The sequence below is a fragment of the Lynx rufus genome, unplaced genomic scaffold, assembly GCF_022079265.1.
Source record: "Lynx rufus isolate CCGP_SWC_20201006 ecotype Redwood Valley unplaced genomic scaffold, mLynRuf1.p SCAF_4, whole genome shotgun sequence".
Lineage (NCBI taxonomy): Eukaryota > Metazoa > Chordata > Mammalia > Carnivora > Felidae > Lynx > Lynx rufus.
Genome location: NW_025814856.1, coordinates 5,027,853 through 5,044,369, shown reverse-complemented (window position 1 = coordinate 5,044,369; position 16,517 = coordinate 5,027,853). Strand labels below are relative to the sequence as shown.

General features: G+C 55.4%; 1 protein-coding gene across 1 annotated transcript in view; it reads right to left on the bottom strand.

The window, feature by feature from the left end:
- Positions 1-16,517, bottom strand: part of FBN3 (fibrillin 3) — a 58,048-nt gene that overhangs the window by 22,872 nt on the left and 18,659 nt on the right. Inside the window, exons 26-40 of the mRNA XM_047095867.1 lie at positions 15,576-15,701; positions 15,263-15,388; positions 14,989-15,111; positions 14,716-14,841; positions 13,625-13,750; positions 12,146-12,268; positions 11,837-11,959; positions 11,309-11,434; positions 11,105-11,227; positions 10,197-10,319; positions 9,453-9,614; positions 8,485-8,553; positions 6,896-7,021; positions 1,872-1,997; positions 1,312-1,461 (exon numbers count right to left, since the gene is read on the bottom strand). Of these exons, the coding sequence (XP_046951823.1) occupies positions 1,312-1,461; positions 1,872-1,997; positions 6,896-7,021; positions 8,485-8,553; positions 9,453-9,614; positions 10,197-10,319; positions 11,105-11,227; positions 11,309-11,434; positions 11,837-11,959; positions 12,146-12,268; positions 13,625-13,750; positions 14,716-14,841; positions 14,989-15,111; positions 15,263-15,388; positions 15,576-15,701 (1,878 nt within the window). The remainder of the gene's footprint in view (positions 1-1,311; positions 1,462-1,871; positions 1,998-6,895; positions 7,022-8,484; positions 8,554-9,452; positions 9,615-10,196; positions 10,320-11,104; positions 11,228-11,308; positions 11,435-11,836; positions 11,960-12,145; positions 12,269-13,624; positions 13,751-14,715; positions 14,842-14,988; positions 15,112-15,262; positions 15,389-15,575; positions 15,702-16,517) is intronic.

Genomic DNA, 16,517 nt, shown 5'->3' with positions numbered 1-16,517 from the left:
AGGGTCTTTGTAGATGCAATCCAGAAAAGATGCGGACACCCTGGGTTAGGGTGGGCCCTGAATGCAATGACCGGTGTCCTTATAAGAAAAGGAGAGACACGCAGACAGTTAGAGAGAAGAAGCCACATGAAGACGAAAGCAGAGATGGGGGACAGAGCTCCAAGCCGGGAACACAGGACGCCCAGAGCCACCGGAAGCTGGAGGAACCAAAGAAGCACTCTAACCTGGAGCCTCTGGAGGGGGCACGGCCTCGCTGCCACCTTGGCTTCGGGCTTCTAGCCTTCAGAACTGGGAGAAAATTAATTTCTGGGGTTTTTAAGCCACCAAATTTGTGGCAATTTGTTGCCACGGCCCGAGGAAGCTATTGGTCTCCGTCAACCGGGGCTGCCATGACAAAATGCCACACACCGGGTGGCTTAAACAGCAGATGCGTATTTCTCACGGTTCTGGAGGCTGGGAGTCCAAGACCAAGGTGCCGGCAGACTCGGGGTCTGGTGAGAGCCGCCTCCCGGTTCAGAGGTGGCTGTTTTCCTGCTATGTCCTCACATGGTGGAGATCGTCTCCCACACACGTCTTCTCGGAACGGCCCCCATCCCATTCAGGGGGCCTCCTAATCCCCTCCCCAGGGCCCCTCCTCCTAACACGCCGCCCTGAGGACCGGGGCTCCAACGCGTGAGTTTAGCAGGGGACACATTCAGCCCATAGCATGTGGGAACGTCCTCGTTGTCCACTTTCAATCACTGCCCCACTCCTGCGGCTCTTTCTGATTCCTGGGCTGGCTGCTAGATCATTCTACCAGCTCTCTTTCCAGCCGCCAGCATGGTCTGCTGCTCAGTTCTGCCTGCAGCCCTTTGCTCGCGCTGTTCCCTGCCCGCAATACCCTTCTTCATCCCGAACAGTGTTTCAGCAGCTTTTCCCAGAGCTTCCCCGGGGCTGCACCTTCCCCTGCTCATGGGGCCCCTGGTGCCTCCGGCCAGTTTTGCTTTCCTCCCTGGCCCCAGGTACTCACTGGCCCTCCCCCCAAAATAGTCTGTGAGTCTCCGAGGACCTTTACCACAAACGTAAGCTTCACTGATCCATTTTGAATCCCCAAATCTGCAACATACAAGGAAGGATGCCTCGCCCACCCCAAGACGGATGCTTTCCATACGCCACCTAGGACGTATTTTCAACTCCTTAGCCCTCATCAGAACAATGTAGGATGAGAGCTAATCTGGGCACCCCAATCAAGGTGCGCCTCCTTAAATACTGCACTAAAAAGGAGGAAGCTGGAAGGAAGGGGGCAGGGGCGGGGGTGTGGAGAGCACTCACGGCTGGCAGGGGTGGGGCAGGCCTCGCAGGGTCTGTTCCAGGCCTGGCCAATGTTGTATGAGCAGCAGCATATCTTCCGGGTCACGTTAAAGGCCAGTTCATTCCGACACGTGCCGTTATGGTGCCGGAAGCAAATGCTCTTCCTCATGTCTGCAGTTCCGTTAGGAAGAGGAGTGTGGGTAAAAGATAGCCAAGAGAGGAGAAGAAAGAAGAGAGGAAGAGAGAGCCATCAGACGGCTGGGAACTCATTCACGGGTCCAGCTGAGAAATACTGGCTTGATGCCTCTCCCCCAACACACATGGGGTGCCTTTTACATTTTAGATTTTGTTGGGCAGTGCACAACCTGGACAACCATTCATGACAGCCCTGGGCCCCCAAATCCTGCATCTTGTTTTCTGCTACTGACCAGCAACTCAAAAATACACTCACCCTCTTGCTCTCTACTCCCCTACACACAGCTCTCCACACTCTTCCAAGGCTTGGAGACTCCTAGGAGTCCTTCCCACACCCAAGTGCTTTTCCCACAACTGCCTATCTCCCCAGTCATCACACTTTGTACCCATGCAGTTGTTGCCACCGTTGACTTGCAGGTACTCCGCAGGACAGACACAAGTGTAGTTCCCCAGGGTGTTGTAGCAGGTACCGGGGCCACAGATGCCCGGCTGTGCATAGCATTCGTCGACGTCTGCAGGGGAGGGAGGGACAGCATCTAGCAGTTGTCTGGGTAACTCCCAACCCCAGACCTGGTAGAGTCACTTCATTATGGGCTTGAGCTCAGTGTCAAGATTAGCTTAAAATGCACAGGCATTTCAGTGACAGGGAAAGATCCGACATGGTGTTAAATGAAAAAAAAAGAAAAAGCTTACTATGATCTCACTTTTTTTTGTTTTGAGAGAGAGAGAGAGAGAGAGAGAGAGAGAGCACGTGTGTGAGCATGGAAGAGAGCCAGAGGGAGAGAGGGAGAGGGAGAGAAAGAGAGAGAGAGAGAGAGAGAGAGAGAGAGAGAGAGAGAGAATGAATCTTAAGCAGGTTCCACATTGACCATGGAACCCAGTGTGGGGCTTGATCCCATGACCCTGGGATTATGACCCGAGCCAAAATCAACAGTCGGATGCTCAAACGACTGAGCCATCCCAGGCGCTCCTGACCTCACTTCTATTAAGAAAAAAATATGACCTGGGGCGCCTGGGTGGCTCAGTCGGTTAAGCGTCCGACTTCAGCTCAGGTCATGATCTCGGGGTTCATGAGTTCCGGCCCCGTGTCTGGTTCTGTGCTGAGAGCTCAGAGCCTGGAGCCTGCTTCAGACTCTGTGTCTCCTTCTCTCTCTGCCCCTCTCCTGCTCATGCTCTGTCTCTGTCTCTCAAAAATGAATAAACATTAAGAATTTTTTTTTAAGTGTAACAAGCATTCTCAGCTAGTGAGCTATATAAAAACAGATAGTAGAATATTAGCACTATCACCAAAAACGGCAGAGTATAGGACATCAGCCTCCATTCCTGCACAAAACTATCAAGCTGGCGAAAACTGACAAAATCGACTTTTGCAGGAGTCTGGAATCCAGTCAAAAACTTACAACAACCATGGCATCTGATACGTAAGCTATCCTAAAAAATCTACAGAACAAAGGGGCGCCGGGCAGGCTCAATCTGTGGAGCGTGCGATTCTTGATCTCAGGGTTGTGAGTTCAACCCCATGTTGGGTGTAGAGATTACTTAAAAATAAAATCATTTTTTTTAAACAAGTAGAAGTTTTACTTCATTTTGAGAGAGAGAGAGAGCACCGGTGGGGGAAGCACAGTGAGAGGGGACAGAGGATCAGAAGTGGGCTCTGCCTGATAGCAGTGGGTCCGATGTGCGGCTCAAACCCGCAGAAGGTGAGATCATGGCCCAGGCCAAAGTTGGAGACTCAATTGACTGAGCCACCCAAGTGCCCCACTTAAGAATAAAGTCTTAATGGGGCACCTGCGTGGCTCAGTCAGTTAAGGGTCCGACTTTGACTCAGGTCGTGATCTCATGGTTTGTGGGTTCAAGCCCTGCGTCAGGCTCTGTACTGAAGCTCGGAGCCTGGAGCCTGCTTCAGATTCTGTGTCTCCCTCTCTCTCTGCCCCTCCCCTGCTCACGCTCTAGTTCTCTCTCAAAAATAAATAAATATTGGGGCACCTGGGTGGCTCAGTTGGTTGAGCATCTGACTTTGGCTCATGTCATAATCTCACAGTTTGTGGGTTCAAGCCCTTCATTGGGCTCTGTGCTGACAGCGTGGAGCCTGGAGCCTACTTTGAGTTCTGCGTCTCCCTCTCTCCTGCTCATGCTCTCTCTCTCAAAAACAAACATTAAACAAAATTTGGTGGGGGGGTTGCCTGGGTGGCTTAGTCAGTTAAGCATCCGACTTCAGCTCAGGTCATGATCTCGCAGTTCACGAGTTCCAGCCCCTTATCAGCTTCTGTGCTGATAGCTCAGAGCCTAGAGCCTGGAGCCTGTTTCCGATTCTGTGTCTCCCTCTCTCTTTGCCTCTTCCCTGCTCGCACTCTGTCTCTCTGTCTGAAAAATAAATAAATATTCGGGGTGCCTGGATGGCTCAGTTGATTAAGTGTCCGACTTTGGCTCCGGTCATGAACTGGCGTTTCATGGGTTTGAGTCCTGCGTCGGGCTCTGTGCTGACAGCTCAGAGCCTGGAGCCTGCTTTGGATTCTGTGTCTCCCCCTCCCCTGCTCGCACTCTCTCTCTCTCTCTCAAAAATAAATAAAGATTAAAAAAATTAAAAAGTAAATAAACATTAAAAAAAGCTTTTAAAAAATAAAATAAAAAGAAAGAAAGAAAGGAAAGAAAGGAAAGAAAGGAAAGAAAGAAAGAAAGAAAGAAAGAAAGAAAGAAAGATTCTGCTTCTAATAGCGTCCAAAAAATGCAATGCTTAGGAATAAATTTAACCAAAGAGACACAAGAGTTGAGCACTGAAAACTACAAAACATCACGGAAAAAAACTAAAGAAGACTGAGAGAAACGGAAAGACCTCCTGTGTACATGGATCAGAAGATTGAATACTGTTAACACAGCAGTACTCCCCACAGCAATTTAGAGTTGCCATGCAATCCCCATTAAAACCCCAATGCCTTCATTTTTGCAGAAATGGAAAACTCAGTCTTAAATGCACGTGCAATTACAAAGGACCCCCCCCCCCCCAGCCAAAACCATCTTGGAAAAAGAAAAGCAAAGTCAGAGGACTCACACTTCCCAATTTTGAAACTTACAGTGCTCCACTCATTAGGACAGTGTGGTATGGGTGAAAGATAGACATATACATCAACGGAATAGAACTGACAGTCCGGAAGGAAACCGTGTGTCACGTGACTTTTGACATGGGCGCCAAGACCACTCAATGGGGAAAGAAGGGTGTCTTCAACGAGTGGTGCAGGGACAACTGGATCTCCACAGGCAAAAGAACGAAGTCAGACTCCCTCTGACACCACAGGCAAAAAATAGCTCAAAATAAGTGGAAAACCTAAATATATAAGAGCCAAAATGATAAAACTCTCAGAAAAAAGACATAGGGGTCGGGGCGCCTGGGTGGCTCAGTCAGTTGAGCGTCCGACTTCAGCTCAGGTCATGATATTGCAGTTCATGAGTTCGAGCCCCGCGTCAGGCTCTGTGCTGACAGCTCAGAGCCTGGAGCCTGCTTCAGATTCTGTGTCTCCCTTTCTCTCTGTCCCTTCCCTACTCGCACTCTATCTCTCCCTCAAAAATAAACAAACAAACAAAAAAGACATAGGGGTAAATTTTAATGACCTTGTATTTGGCAGTGGATTCTTAGAGGACACCAAAACACAGCTGCAGAAGGAAAAAAAAAAAAGATAAATTTGGCTTCATCGGAATTAAAGCCTGGTGTGCATCGAAGGACACCATCAAGAAAGCAAAAAGACAACTACAAAATGGGAAAAGCTATTTGCAAACTATGTATCTGATAGGGTCTTATATCCAGAATACAGGAAGAGCTCTCACAGCTCAACAACAAAAAGACAACCCCCATTTAAAAATGGGCAAAAGACCTGAACAGACACTACTCCAAAGACATACAAATGACCAGTAAGCACGTGGAGAGATGCTCCTTAGTCATCAGTCATCGGGGAAAAATGCAAATCAAAACCACAATGAGATGCCACTTCGCACCCACTAGACGGTGTAACTTTGAGCAATGGAAAATACCAGTGTTGGTGAGGATGTGGAGAAACCGGGGCCCTTGTACATTGCTGGTGAGAATGTAAAAGGCTGTAGCCACTGCAGAAAACCATTGGGCAGTTCCTCAAACACAACAGAGTAGTCAACAGAATCGCCATGCAGCCCAGCGATGCCGGGTGTGAGACAAACTATCTGACAAGGACCAGCTACAGAATTTGCCCAGTGGAAAATGAACACTGGGGCTTCCTTGTTCAAGACCCACGAAGAGTTTCAAGGTGGCGACAGCAAAGCATTAAGCCAAGTGTGGGCCCTTTGGAGAATAGGATTCTATGCTGCCGCACAGAACTGCAGCCCTCAAGTGCACCTCTAGCCCGGCAAGGCTGCACATCCAAGGTCAGTGATCTGGTTAAAGGATCCCTGCCCTGTGACTTTTATTTGTTGATCGGACCTTTCTCTTTCTTCCTTGATGTCCCGAGAGACGGGGAGGCAGAAAGGAATAAAACATTCTTCAAGTATTTAGGTTCTGATTCTGCTGTGATAGCTTCCTCTTCCACGTACAATGGAGGTTGGTGTTTTGATCTTAGACCTCTTCCTTCCTTCCCTATTTCCTTGAGTTTCTAAACAGCACTGCTCCGAGGGAAAAGATACGTATTCTGTCCTTGTGTGTTGGTGTTGGTGTCTGGCTACATGTAGGTGTTCAATTAATATCATTAAAAGGAAAAGAAAGAATGAATTGGTGGGTGGATGGTGGATGGATGGATAGATGGATAGGTGGATGGTGGATGGATGGATGGGTGGATGGGTGGGTGGGTGGATGGACCGACTTAGTATACTGCATTAGAAGAGCTCAGTCTCAAGGACCAGAATGGCTGGGTTTCGCTCACTTACTAGCTGGACAAGTTACTTCATCTCCCTGAACCTTAGTTTCTGCATCTGAAAAATGGGATCCTAAATGGAACATCCCCCTCACGGGGCTGTTGTGGTGACTGAACAAATGACAACTGAAGATGCTCAGTGCGAGGGTGACACACAGTCACAAACACCAGTTTCCTGTTGGTCATTACTGTGATGCCCAAAGGAGGGGAGTAAGGAGACAGGTAGAGCGCTGTTTGAAGGAATGGTGTGGCTATTCCTTCTGTGTCTGTCCCTTCCCACTCTCAGCTTTGGGACTTGGTCAGCTTTTGCCCGAAGGAGGAAGGGAGTGGTTGCCATAGCAAAGCCAGGCCGTTTCCAAGTGGGCAGGAAGTGAGAGGGAGGGAGCAGAGCAGAGGGCGGGCTGGGGGATTCTGACGAAGCCTTTCCCACCCTCCCAGTGGGCCCCAGGCAGCAAGGCAGGTGAGTAGAGCCCCTAAAGGCACTTCAGGCCCCCGCACCTGAGGAGGAGGTGAGGCTAGAGAGGAAGGTGTATACTCACCCTCACAGATGCGGGTGTCCTCATTGAGGTGGTAGCCGGGTGGGCACGCACACTGGAAGCTGCCAAAGGTATTGCCACAGATTCCCCCCTGGCACAGCCCGGGCAGCTCCTGGCACTCATCAATGTCTGTCAAGAAGTGAAGAAGCCATGCTTGGCCGCTAAACCCAAGCAGAGGCCTCGGGGGACACCCACACCCTGCCTTGGGTTCTCCAAGGCCCTGGAGGAGCCAGTCCTGCCTCTTCAAGAATACCTGAGAGGTGTGGGCTATTTGGAGCGTTCAGGCCAGGGTCCACCTTGGAGGCTGCACCTAGACTCTCTTGAGTCAAGGTCACCCTGAATTCTCCCCCTTTTTCTTCATTTCCTACTCCACGCTCCCATCCATCCAACCATCCATCCATCCATCCATCCATCCATCTATCCATCCATCACATAGTTCCCTCTGGATGGAATTCTCCAATCTTATCACCCCCTGTGCATAAAAGGATGGATGGATGAAGGGTGCCTGACTGGCTCAGTCAGTAGAGCATGTGACTCTTGATCTTGGGAGTCATGAATTTAAGCCCCACATTGGCATAGAGCTTACTTTTTAAAAAAGGATGGATGGATGGATGGATGGATTGATATAAAAAATAGTGGATGAATAAGAAGTGAATCAACAAGATGAATAAGTGCATGGATGGATGGATGGATGGATGGGTGGGTAGGTGAGTAGATGGATGATATATGTATGCACAGAAGATAGGAAGGAATTAAAGAAGGGAGGGAGAATAGTGGGAGAAAGGAAGGGAAGGGGGAAGGATTAAGGATGGGGAATTTATGAGTGGGAAGTGGGTGGATGGGTAGATGAGTAGATGGGTGAATGGGGGAGTATGTATGTGTGGATGGAGGAGGGAAAGAAGGATGGGTGAGTGGACAGGTGTGTGTGTGAATGAGGAATATATGTATGGATGGGTGGATGGGGGGGATGGGTGAGTGGATGGATGGATGGATGGATGGATGGATGGGTGGATGGATGGGGTGGGTGAGTGGCTGGATGGGGGATGGATGGATGGATGGATGGGTGGATGGATGGGTGGGTGAGTGGCTGGATGGGGGATGGATGGATGGATGGATGGGTGGATGGATGGGTGGGTGAGTGGCTGGATGGGGGATGGATGGATGGATGGATGGGTGGATGGATGGGTGGGTGAGTGGCTGGATGGGGGATGGATGGATGGATGGATGGGTGGATGGATGGGTGGGTGAGTGGCTGGATGGGGGATGGATGGATGGATGGGTTCATGGATGGATGGGTGGGTGAGTGGTTGGATAAGGATGATGGATGGATGGATGGGTGGGTGGGTGGGGGATTGATGGATGGATGGGTGGATGGATAGGTTGTTGGAAGGACGGATCAATAAACCAACAGTTGGAAGAAGAGACGGATGAAAGAAAAAACAAAAACTTCACCAAAAACAGAACAGTTTAGCCTCACTGCCTGGCCTTGGGGAGGGAGGATGTGCCCCTGTCCCGCAACTGTGCATTTTGGCGAGGCAGGGATGAGAAAAAGCTCACTGAGTACGCAAGTGGATAGTCTGCCCGGAGCTCACCTTCCAGAATGACAGTGATGGGGTTGGGTCGGAAGCCCTCGCCCCCTGGGCACAAGGTTCTATACTCGGCTGCAAAGGAAACAGGTTCTTCTGAGGGGCTGTGGGGTGAAGCCCAAGGGAGGCATGGGAATTGAGGTCTCCCAAAAAGGGCTCCAGAATGGGTCCCACATCCCTCTACCACACCAATTCCATCCCCTTACCTCCTCAGCCTCTCGGCACCGAGAGACTTCAGCCAATCTGGGAAGATGGGGCAGTGTGTGTGTGTGTGTGTGTGTGTGTGTGTATGAACATGTGTTCACATTCAACATATGAACAGATGAGACTGTGTGCTAACAGCTGGGGGTGGAAAGGGGTGATTTCTTCTGATCTAAAACCAGACCAGTGTGACTGCAAATCTTCCCCATTGAAAGAAAGACCCTGGATATCACATATACACATGGACACAGACACACACACACACCTGAATAGGTGGACAGGTGTGTGAACCTGAGGCCTTTGCACATGCTGTTCCCACAGCATCACAGACCCTTCCCCCTGCTCTGCCTAGAAAACTCCTACTCATCCTTCAAAACCTCATTTAAGCCTTTTGTCCTGAGAAGTCTTCCCTTATCTACTTCCTGTCCTTGGCCACCACTGTGTCTCAGACAAACCCTCAGGATAGCTCTACTCCCACAGTCCGGGGACCACTGGTATACAGGTGAGGGGCAGTGTGCCGTGCTGTGGTTCATCCTGCTCTGGGTCCCCAGCCCCTTGCACAGGGCATGGAGGAACTCTCAATGATTGCTGGCTGACGGACTGAGGAAGCAAGCGAATAGAAACACACAGAATTTGCAGGAAGGGAGGGCAAAAAGAGACGTGGAGCGAACCCTCTCCCTCTCTGGTTCTCAGTGTCCCTCCCTTAGCACAGATGACCCCCGAAGTCCTGGGGAGTGCTCGCCTGTGTCCCCCACTACCACCCGGAGACTCACTGGTGTTGGCCAGCGGGCACAGTTCACACGGGTTACCCCAGGCCCGTCCCAGGGAGCAACAGCAAGAAGCCCGGGTGACGCCAACCCCGATCTCAGCAGCGCAGAAGATACCACCATCCCCTCGGTCATGCGTGTCCAGGAAACAGTTCCCGACCCGGGTGTCTGAACAGACAGAAAGGGGTGGTTAGCATGGGGCAGGAGAGACGAGGGCGCGCGCGTTTGCACCTCTCTGCGTAACTGTGCGTGTGGCCGTGTGCGCATGCGTGCCTGTGTGCCTGGCTCTGATTCGCGGCCGTGTGCGCACGTGCGCCTGCGCCTGGCTCTGATTCGCGGCCGTGTGCGCATGCGTGCCTGTGTGCCTGGCCCTGATTCGCGGCCGTGTGCCCATGCGTGCCTGGCTCTGCCTCGCGGCTGAGTGTACACGTGTGCCCGTATGCATGGCTGTGCCTCTGCATACGTGTATATGTGCACACATGTGACTGTGTGTGTACATGTATGTTTGAATGTGTAGAGCACAGGGACAGAAGGGGGTGTCTGAACAAATGGACAGGGACACTCTCCCTGGGCAGGGAGCTGTGTGTGTGTGCGTGTCACACCCCAGGAGTGGAAGGGTGTGCAAGAACACATCCTCAGTGGCCCTGATCAGGGGCTGGCAAAGGTCCTGTTTGTCAAGAACAGGTAAATCTGAGCTCCGCCCAGCTCACCTGCCATCAGATCCCCAGCTGGAGCCAAGGGCTTACTCACCCACACAGCCCACCCCGCTGGGGTTCAGCTCAAAATCCTGGGGACAATTGCAGAGGTAGCTGCCGGGGGTGTTGACACACAGGCCATTGATGCAGTTCACAGGGTCTGCACACTCATTGACATCTGGTGGGGGGGGTGGGGAATGCTGTCAGCGGGAGCCCTCCCTCAATCCACTTCCCTCCCACCTTCCTCCTGGGAAGCTGAAGCCCTTAATGTTGGATGTGGGCTGTGGAGTGAGGCCATGTCCTCCCCTGGGAAGAAAGCCTGAAGGGACAGCAGCCTCCAGGGTCTGCCCTGGCCTGTCTAACCCCCTCTCCTCCCTGTTCTGTTCCACTTGGGATGGAGGTTTGCCCCTTGAAAGTTTCCTGTGTCATGGGTTCCATGCAGCCAACCCACAAAGCCCAACATTTAGAACATGCTTTCAAGCCACGGGTTGGCAGGCTATTATCGGTGGGCCAGAGCCCCCTGCCTGTTTGTGTAAATAAAGTTTTATTGGCACACACCCACGCCCACTCATTTACATACTGCCTGTGTGTGTCTGCTTCTGAGCTAGGAGGCAGTTGAGTAGCTGTGACAGAGACTGTATGGCTGGAAAGCCAGAAATATTTCCTATCTGGTCATTTGCCAGAAAAGTTTGCTGACCCCCGTTTTAAATACATAAGTGGGAGGTCATTTTGACGGTGGTAGTGGAGGGAGTACACCTTCATTCATTCACTGCATTGATTCAGAAGACGATAGATGCCAACGGAGGAGGTTGATGGGAACACGGATCAATGGGGGCACTGCTGGAGATGGGGGTCAGACAAGCCCCCCCCCTCCAGAATAGGACATTCAAGAAGAGATCTAAGGGCAGGGAGGCAGTAAGCCCTGCCCCTCCTCCCACCCCCACAGCCCGGCTGACCCCACACCTGTGCAATTGCCACCACCGCGGTCCAGCTCATAGCCCTCACTGCAGATGCAGCGGAACATTCCGGGCAGGTTCTCGCAGCTCCCGAACACACAGAGGTTCCCGAGAACGCACTCGTCCACGTCTGTGGGGACCCCAGGTCAGCCCGCCTTGCCTGGCAGCCTGCTCCTGCTGTGTCCCCCAGCCCGGCAGCCCCAGGTCTCACCCCGACAAGCGCGGTGGTCCTCCGTGGGGCTGAAGCCCATCTCACATTCACAGCGGTACCCGCCGGGGGCATTGAGGCACTGCCCGTTCTCACAGAGGTCCACGTCCTCAGTACATTCGTCCTTGTCTGCGGGACCCCGAGAGGCAGAGGGCTGGGGGCCAGCTGGCCGGGACCCATGCAGGGCGGGGGGAGGGGGCCCCGGTCAAACCCTTCATGGTCACCCAGGGTTCCAGGGAGTACCGGGAACTCAGACCCCGACTCAGGGAGACAGGAGACCTGGTCACGCGGGACCCGGGTGGAGGGCCACCGGGAAGTAAGCTAGTGTTCCTGTGCTCCACGTCCAGAAGGCTCCGTGCATTCAGAGTCCAGGGGAGAAGACGGCCCACCCCGTGACTCGGCCTGGCCTGTGGCCCCGCGAGGATGAAGTCACATCATCTCCAGCACCCCGGCGCCGTGCACTGGGTGGGATCAGTTTGAGTTGGAACCCAGCCCCTGTGGCTGTCCCCTCGGGCCCCACCCCACTCTCACCTTCACAGGAAAAGCCGTCCCCGGTGAAGCCCTGGTGGCAGGCACAGCGGTAGGAGCCGGGAACATTCAGGCAGTCGGCCCTCAGGCTGCACTGGTGCTCCCGGGAAGCGCACTCGTCCAGGTCTGCAGGACACGGAGCCCGGGGCCCCCCAATGTGCGCATTGGGGGGGCTGCAGGGAGGCGGACCCTCCAAGCTCGACCCCCACAGACACCCCTGGGCCCAGACCCCCACCCCCACCGCCCCGTCTCCCTCCTGCCCCCCACCTACCTCAGCTGCTCTGCCCAGACCGCCTGCCCCCAGGCACTCACCGTGGCATGCGAAGCCATCCCCCACCCAGCCTGGCTGGCACCTGCAGCTGAAACTCCCAGGGACGTTGAGGCAGGAAGCGTGACTGTCACAGCTGTGTCCCCCAAGCTCACACTCGTCCACATCTGCAAGGAGAGGGACCCGGTCACGGGAGGGTCTGGACCAGGAGAGGAGAGGAAGGACGCGGCACCCCCACAAGGCCTGGGCTTTGTAGAAATAGGGCTTCGGGTCCAGAGTAGGGAGACACTACAGCAACAGGGAAAGGGCAAGGACCCTCCTGGGGGAGGGCTGGCCCAGAAAGCCCCCCACCCACCTCAGGAGCTTCCCCCGTCACCCAGAGCCCAGGAGGAAAACTCCCAAACCCCAAAGGCACGACTCCCAGCAGCCCTCTGAAGTGATCTGAAACAGGAACGTAAGAGTCTCAGGGTAGACTTGAAGAGTAGCCGTCCTAATGCATTCGTCCTCGCCCTCAAGCAGGATTTCCTTCCAAACCAGCGTCTCGGACCCTCAGCCAGGTCAGCCTCACCCTTGTAACTCTGCAATGTCTACCCACCACCCAAGTGAGCTCCTGGTTCCCGAACGTTGCTTCCCATGCTTCCTCACTGTTACTTAGGTAAATGTATTTTAAAAGCCAACTTTACATCAACAACAGGCTCTAAAGAGTCATGGATTCGAGGCTGCTACATAACGTCGGATTCTAACACGCGTTAAAATAACCGCATCAGTGTATCTCCGGAAAGATACGTTCGCGTTGTCCTAATGCCCGGAAGCTGTGCACAGCGTTGTCCTAATGCCCGGAAGCTGTGCACAGGACGTTATTTGGAAACAGGGTCTTTGTGGATGTAACCAGGTTAGGACGGGGTCATCCTGGATTCTGGTGGCCCTAATCCAGCGACTGGCATTCTCATCAGAGGGAAATTTGGACCCAGACACAGGGACAACCCACGTGAAGACAGACTCAGAGAGTAGAGCGACACGCTGACGAGGCACATGGGGGACTCCTGGCCACCGCCAAAGGCAGTAGAGGCGTGGGACAGATTCCCCCTCTGAGCCCCCGCAGCCCTGCGGACGTGCTGATTTCAGATTTCTGGGCTCGGGAACCGTTCCGGACAGAGAATACGTTTCTGCGGTTCTGAGCCCTGAGACTGGTAGGAATTTGTTACGACAGCGCTAAGAGCCTGAGTCAGTTGACTAACGAACCGTGGAAACGTTCGCCCCCGTAGGGTGTCGCGTCATCAGGCTGGCATGCTTTGGGAACGCTGCCACGGACACCTGGGGCCCGCAGAGCTGGGGGCTAGAGGGGAGCCCCAGGGGCACCCGACTGGGTCCTGTTCCCGCTTGAACACGAGGCCCTACCCGCGGAAATGTGGGAGAATGAACTCTGGCCGTGCTCAGCCCCGGGGGACGGGGCAGGGACCCCACGACCCCCGAGCTGGCCCCTCGGAGCCCCCCGTGCCACACCCCACCGACCGCCAGCTCACCGGAGCAGCCCGTGGCCCCCTTCCTGATGATGTAACCCAGATGGCAGTGGCAGACAAAGGAGCCTTTTGTGTTCTCACAGTCCCCGTGGAGGCAAAGGTGGGGCTTCAGTTCACACTCGTTCAAGTCTGCGGGGTGACGGGAGGGCAAGCAGGTGAGGGCGGAGGGGGTGCCCGAGCGTTGCCGGGTGCCCTGCCACGCCGCTCCCCCGCGTGGAGGCTCTGGGTGCCCGTCTCCGGGACTGCACGCCGTTTCTGGTTCCGCCACCGGACCGCTGTCTCGTCCGCGTTTTCCAGCGCGCACCCTGTGGGACACACTGGGCACAAGTTCCCGAAAGGATTTTGTAGCTGAGGACAGTTAGAGCGCGCAGAGTTAGGGTTTTTCTCCTACGGGCCTTTTCAGAGCCTTTACGCCAACAGCAAGAAGGGCGTGGAGCAATAAACGGTTCCCTGTGTCATTTGAGCCGAGGTGCTTCAGGGCTTCCAAGACTCCCGCGACCGGGAACGCTGAGCTGCGCTGGGGCTGCACACACGTCTTTCCTCGGAGAGAATTGCACCTTCCCTTCCTCGAACTTCCCCGCTCGGACCCCAGCGCTGCCCTGATGGGGCACCCAGGACGCATCCGCTCCCGGGGCCCCGCGACGCCCCGCAGCCAGGGGAGGACAGTAACCACGGCATGAACAGCCCGCGGTCCCCGAGCGGGTCTCAGAAAACACAGTTCTGAGCGCCCTTTCCCATCGAGCTCGCCCCCCCTCTGCATAAAACGCCTCGGCGTGTGACAATCTTGAGACGTAGCCCCGGGAGCGGGGTGTGCATCAGGTACACAGTGGTGCTCAATAGATGTACTTCAAGAGCAAGGTTCAGGGTATCTGCTGCTGTGAATCCGAGCCCCCAGGCCCTGGCGCGTGGCGGTCGGCCCTGGGCACTGGTGGCCACGCACAGACTGCCACGTGCTGCTGCAGAGCCCGTCTCCCTCGCCTGCACGTGACGGGGACGGGACCCGCTGTCTGTCTTGCCCACGCGCCCCCCCTGGGGAAGGCCTGGCGTGTGAGGTCGGACGCTGTCTCCTCCGCCCCACGGTCCTGGCTCCTCACCGACACACGCCCTCGCGTCCAGCGTGGCCACGAAGCCCTCATAGCACAGGCAGTGGTGACCCCCCGGCACGTTGACGCACTGGCCTCCGTCGCAGATGTCCGGGTTCTCCGCACACTCATCCACGTCTGGGGGAGCAGAGGTGGGGGCTGGGCTGCAGGCGGGCAGGGACGGAGGAGCAGCCCCCGGGGACCTGGCCACGGGGTCAGCGGCTTATCCCAGGTCTGGCCGGCTTCGCCTGGGCCAAGCTAGGTTGGATCCCCTATGCCACGCACCTGCACACGCCCTCCCGTCGGGCATCAGCGAGTAGCCGTGTCCACAGCCACACCGGTAGCTGCCCTCGGTGTTTGTGCAGTGCACGTCACACCCACCGTTCCCAGTGCGGCATTCGTTGATATCTGTGGGAGGCAGGGCAGGCTCGAGCACGGGGCTGACGGGGGGGGGGGGCAGGAGTGGGGTCTGGAACTGAGGCCAGGAAGGACCGCCACGGTGGCTGGGGCTGGGGGCTGGGGGCTGAAGTCCACGTGGGGCAGGTGGGCACAGTCTCACCCGTGCAGCCGAGGCGGTCAGCTGTGCTCTGGAAGCCAGCGTGGCAGGAGCACTGGAAGGCCCCGATGACGTTGACACAGTGGCCATGGGGACACAGACCGTCACTCAGGGAACACTCGTCAACATCTGCGGGGGGAGCACGTGGCCGGCGGGGGCCCAGCGTGAGCAGAGGCGATGACCCAGCGTGGGCTCCCTGAGACACTCGGACACACGCACACACTCTCACAAGGGTACTTCAGGCACGCACAAGTGCACACGCCCACCATTCACTCACACCACACCACTCTCGCTCGCATGCCTGCTGCACACTCACCCTCACAGGCAGTGCCCTTGGCCGTCAGCGCATGTCCGGGGGGGCACTGACACTGGTAGCCCCCGTCCGTGTTGGAGCAGGTACCTCCCCGGCACAGCAGCGGGTCCCGCGCACACTCGTCCAGGTCTGCGCGTGTGCAAGAGAGAGCGGGTGTGAAGGCACCGACCAGGGTGGGCGCGGCGTGGCTCGTGGGAAGCTTCTCCCTGCGGTCCCCAGCCCCGTCACCCTGGCCACGGCCGGGAGAGCCTGGAGGCTTGGGCTTGATGACCCAGGGAGCGGGGTGTGCGCTGGGAGGAGCAGGGGCAGGTCAGCCCAAGAAGGAAGCTGGAATCCTCAGGAGAATCAGGGCCATGAGGCCGACATTCCTCGAGTCACTGAAGGAGGCCCTGAGAAGCAACGCTGTAGGACTCCGCAGGGAGGCAAGGTGCAGGCATCACCAGGAGCAGACTGTGCCACCCCCCGCCTCGAACTCCAGTCTCGAGTACCTCCTTCCACCCCTCAGGCCCACCCCAGGGCCTTTGCACCTGCTGTTTCCTCCACCTGGCTCACCGCACAGAAACCCCTTCCATCCCTCAGGCCCACCCCAGGGCCTTTGCACCTGCTGTTCTCCCTTCAGGCTGCTCTTGCAGCCCCTCTTCACCACATTTACTCCCACTCTCAGCCACAACCTCAAGGCCCACAGAACAGGACATGTCCCTGGGGACCACACTCTACCCTACTGCGTGGCCCTCTCAAGCGCTTCTCACAGTGGCCATTTTGCATTTCTCCAGGGATTAATTTTATCAACATCTGTCTCCCCATCAGGTCATGAGCTCCGAGAGCCTGGCTGTCTGCTACTGAGCTCCTTGTGGCTCCCCTCAGTAGAGGTGCATGAAATGTTCACTGAATGAAGAAAAAAACGGAAGGCAGGCAGGAAGGCAGCAGGGAGGGAGGAAGTAAGGA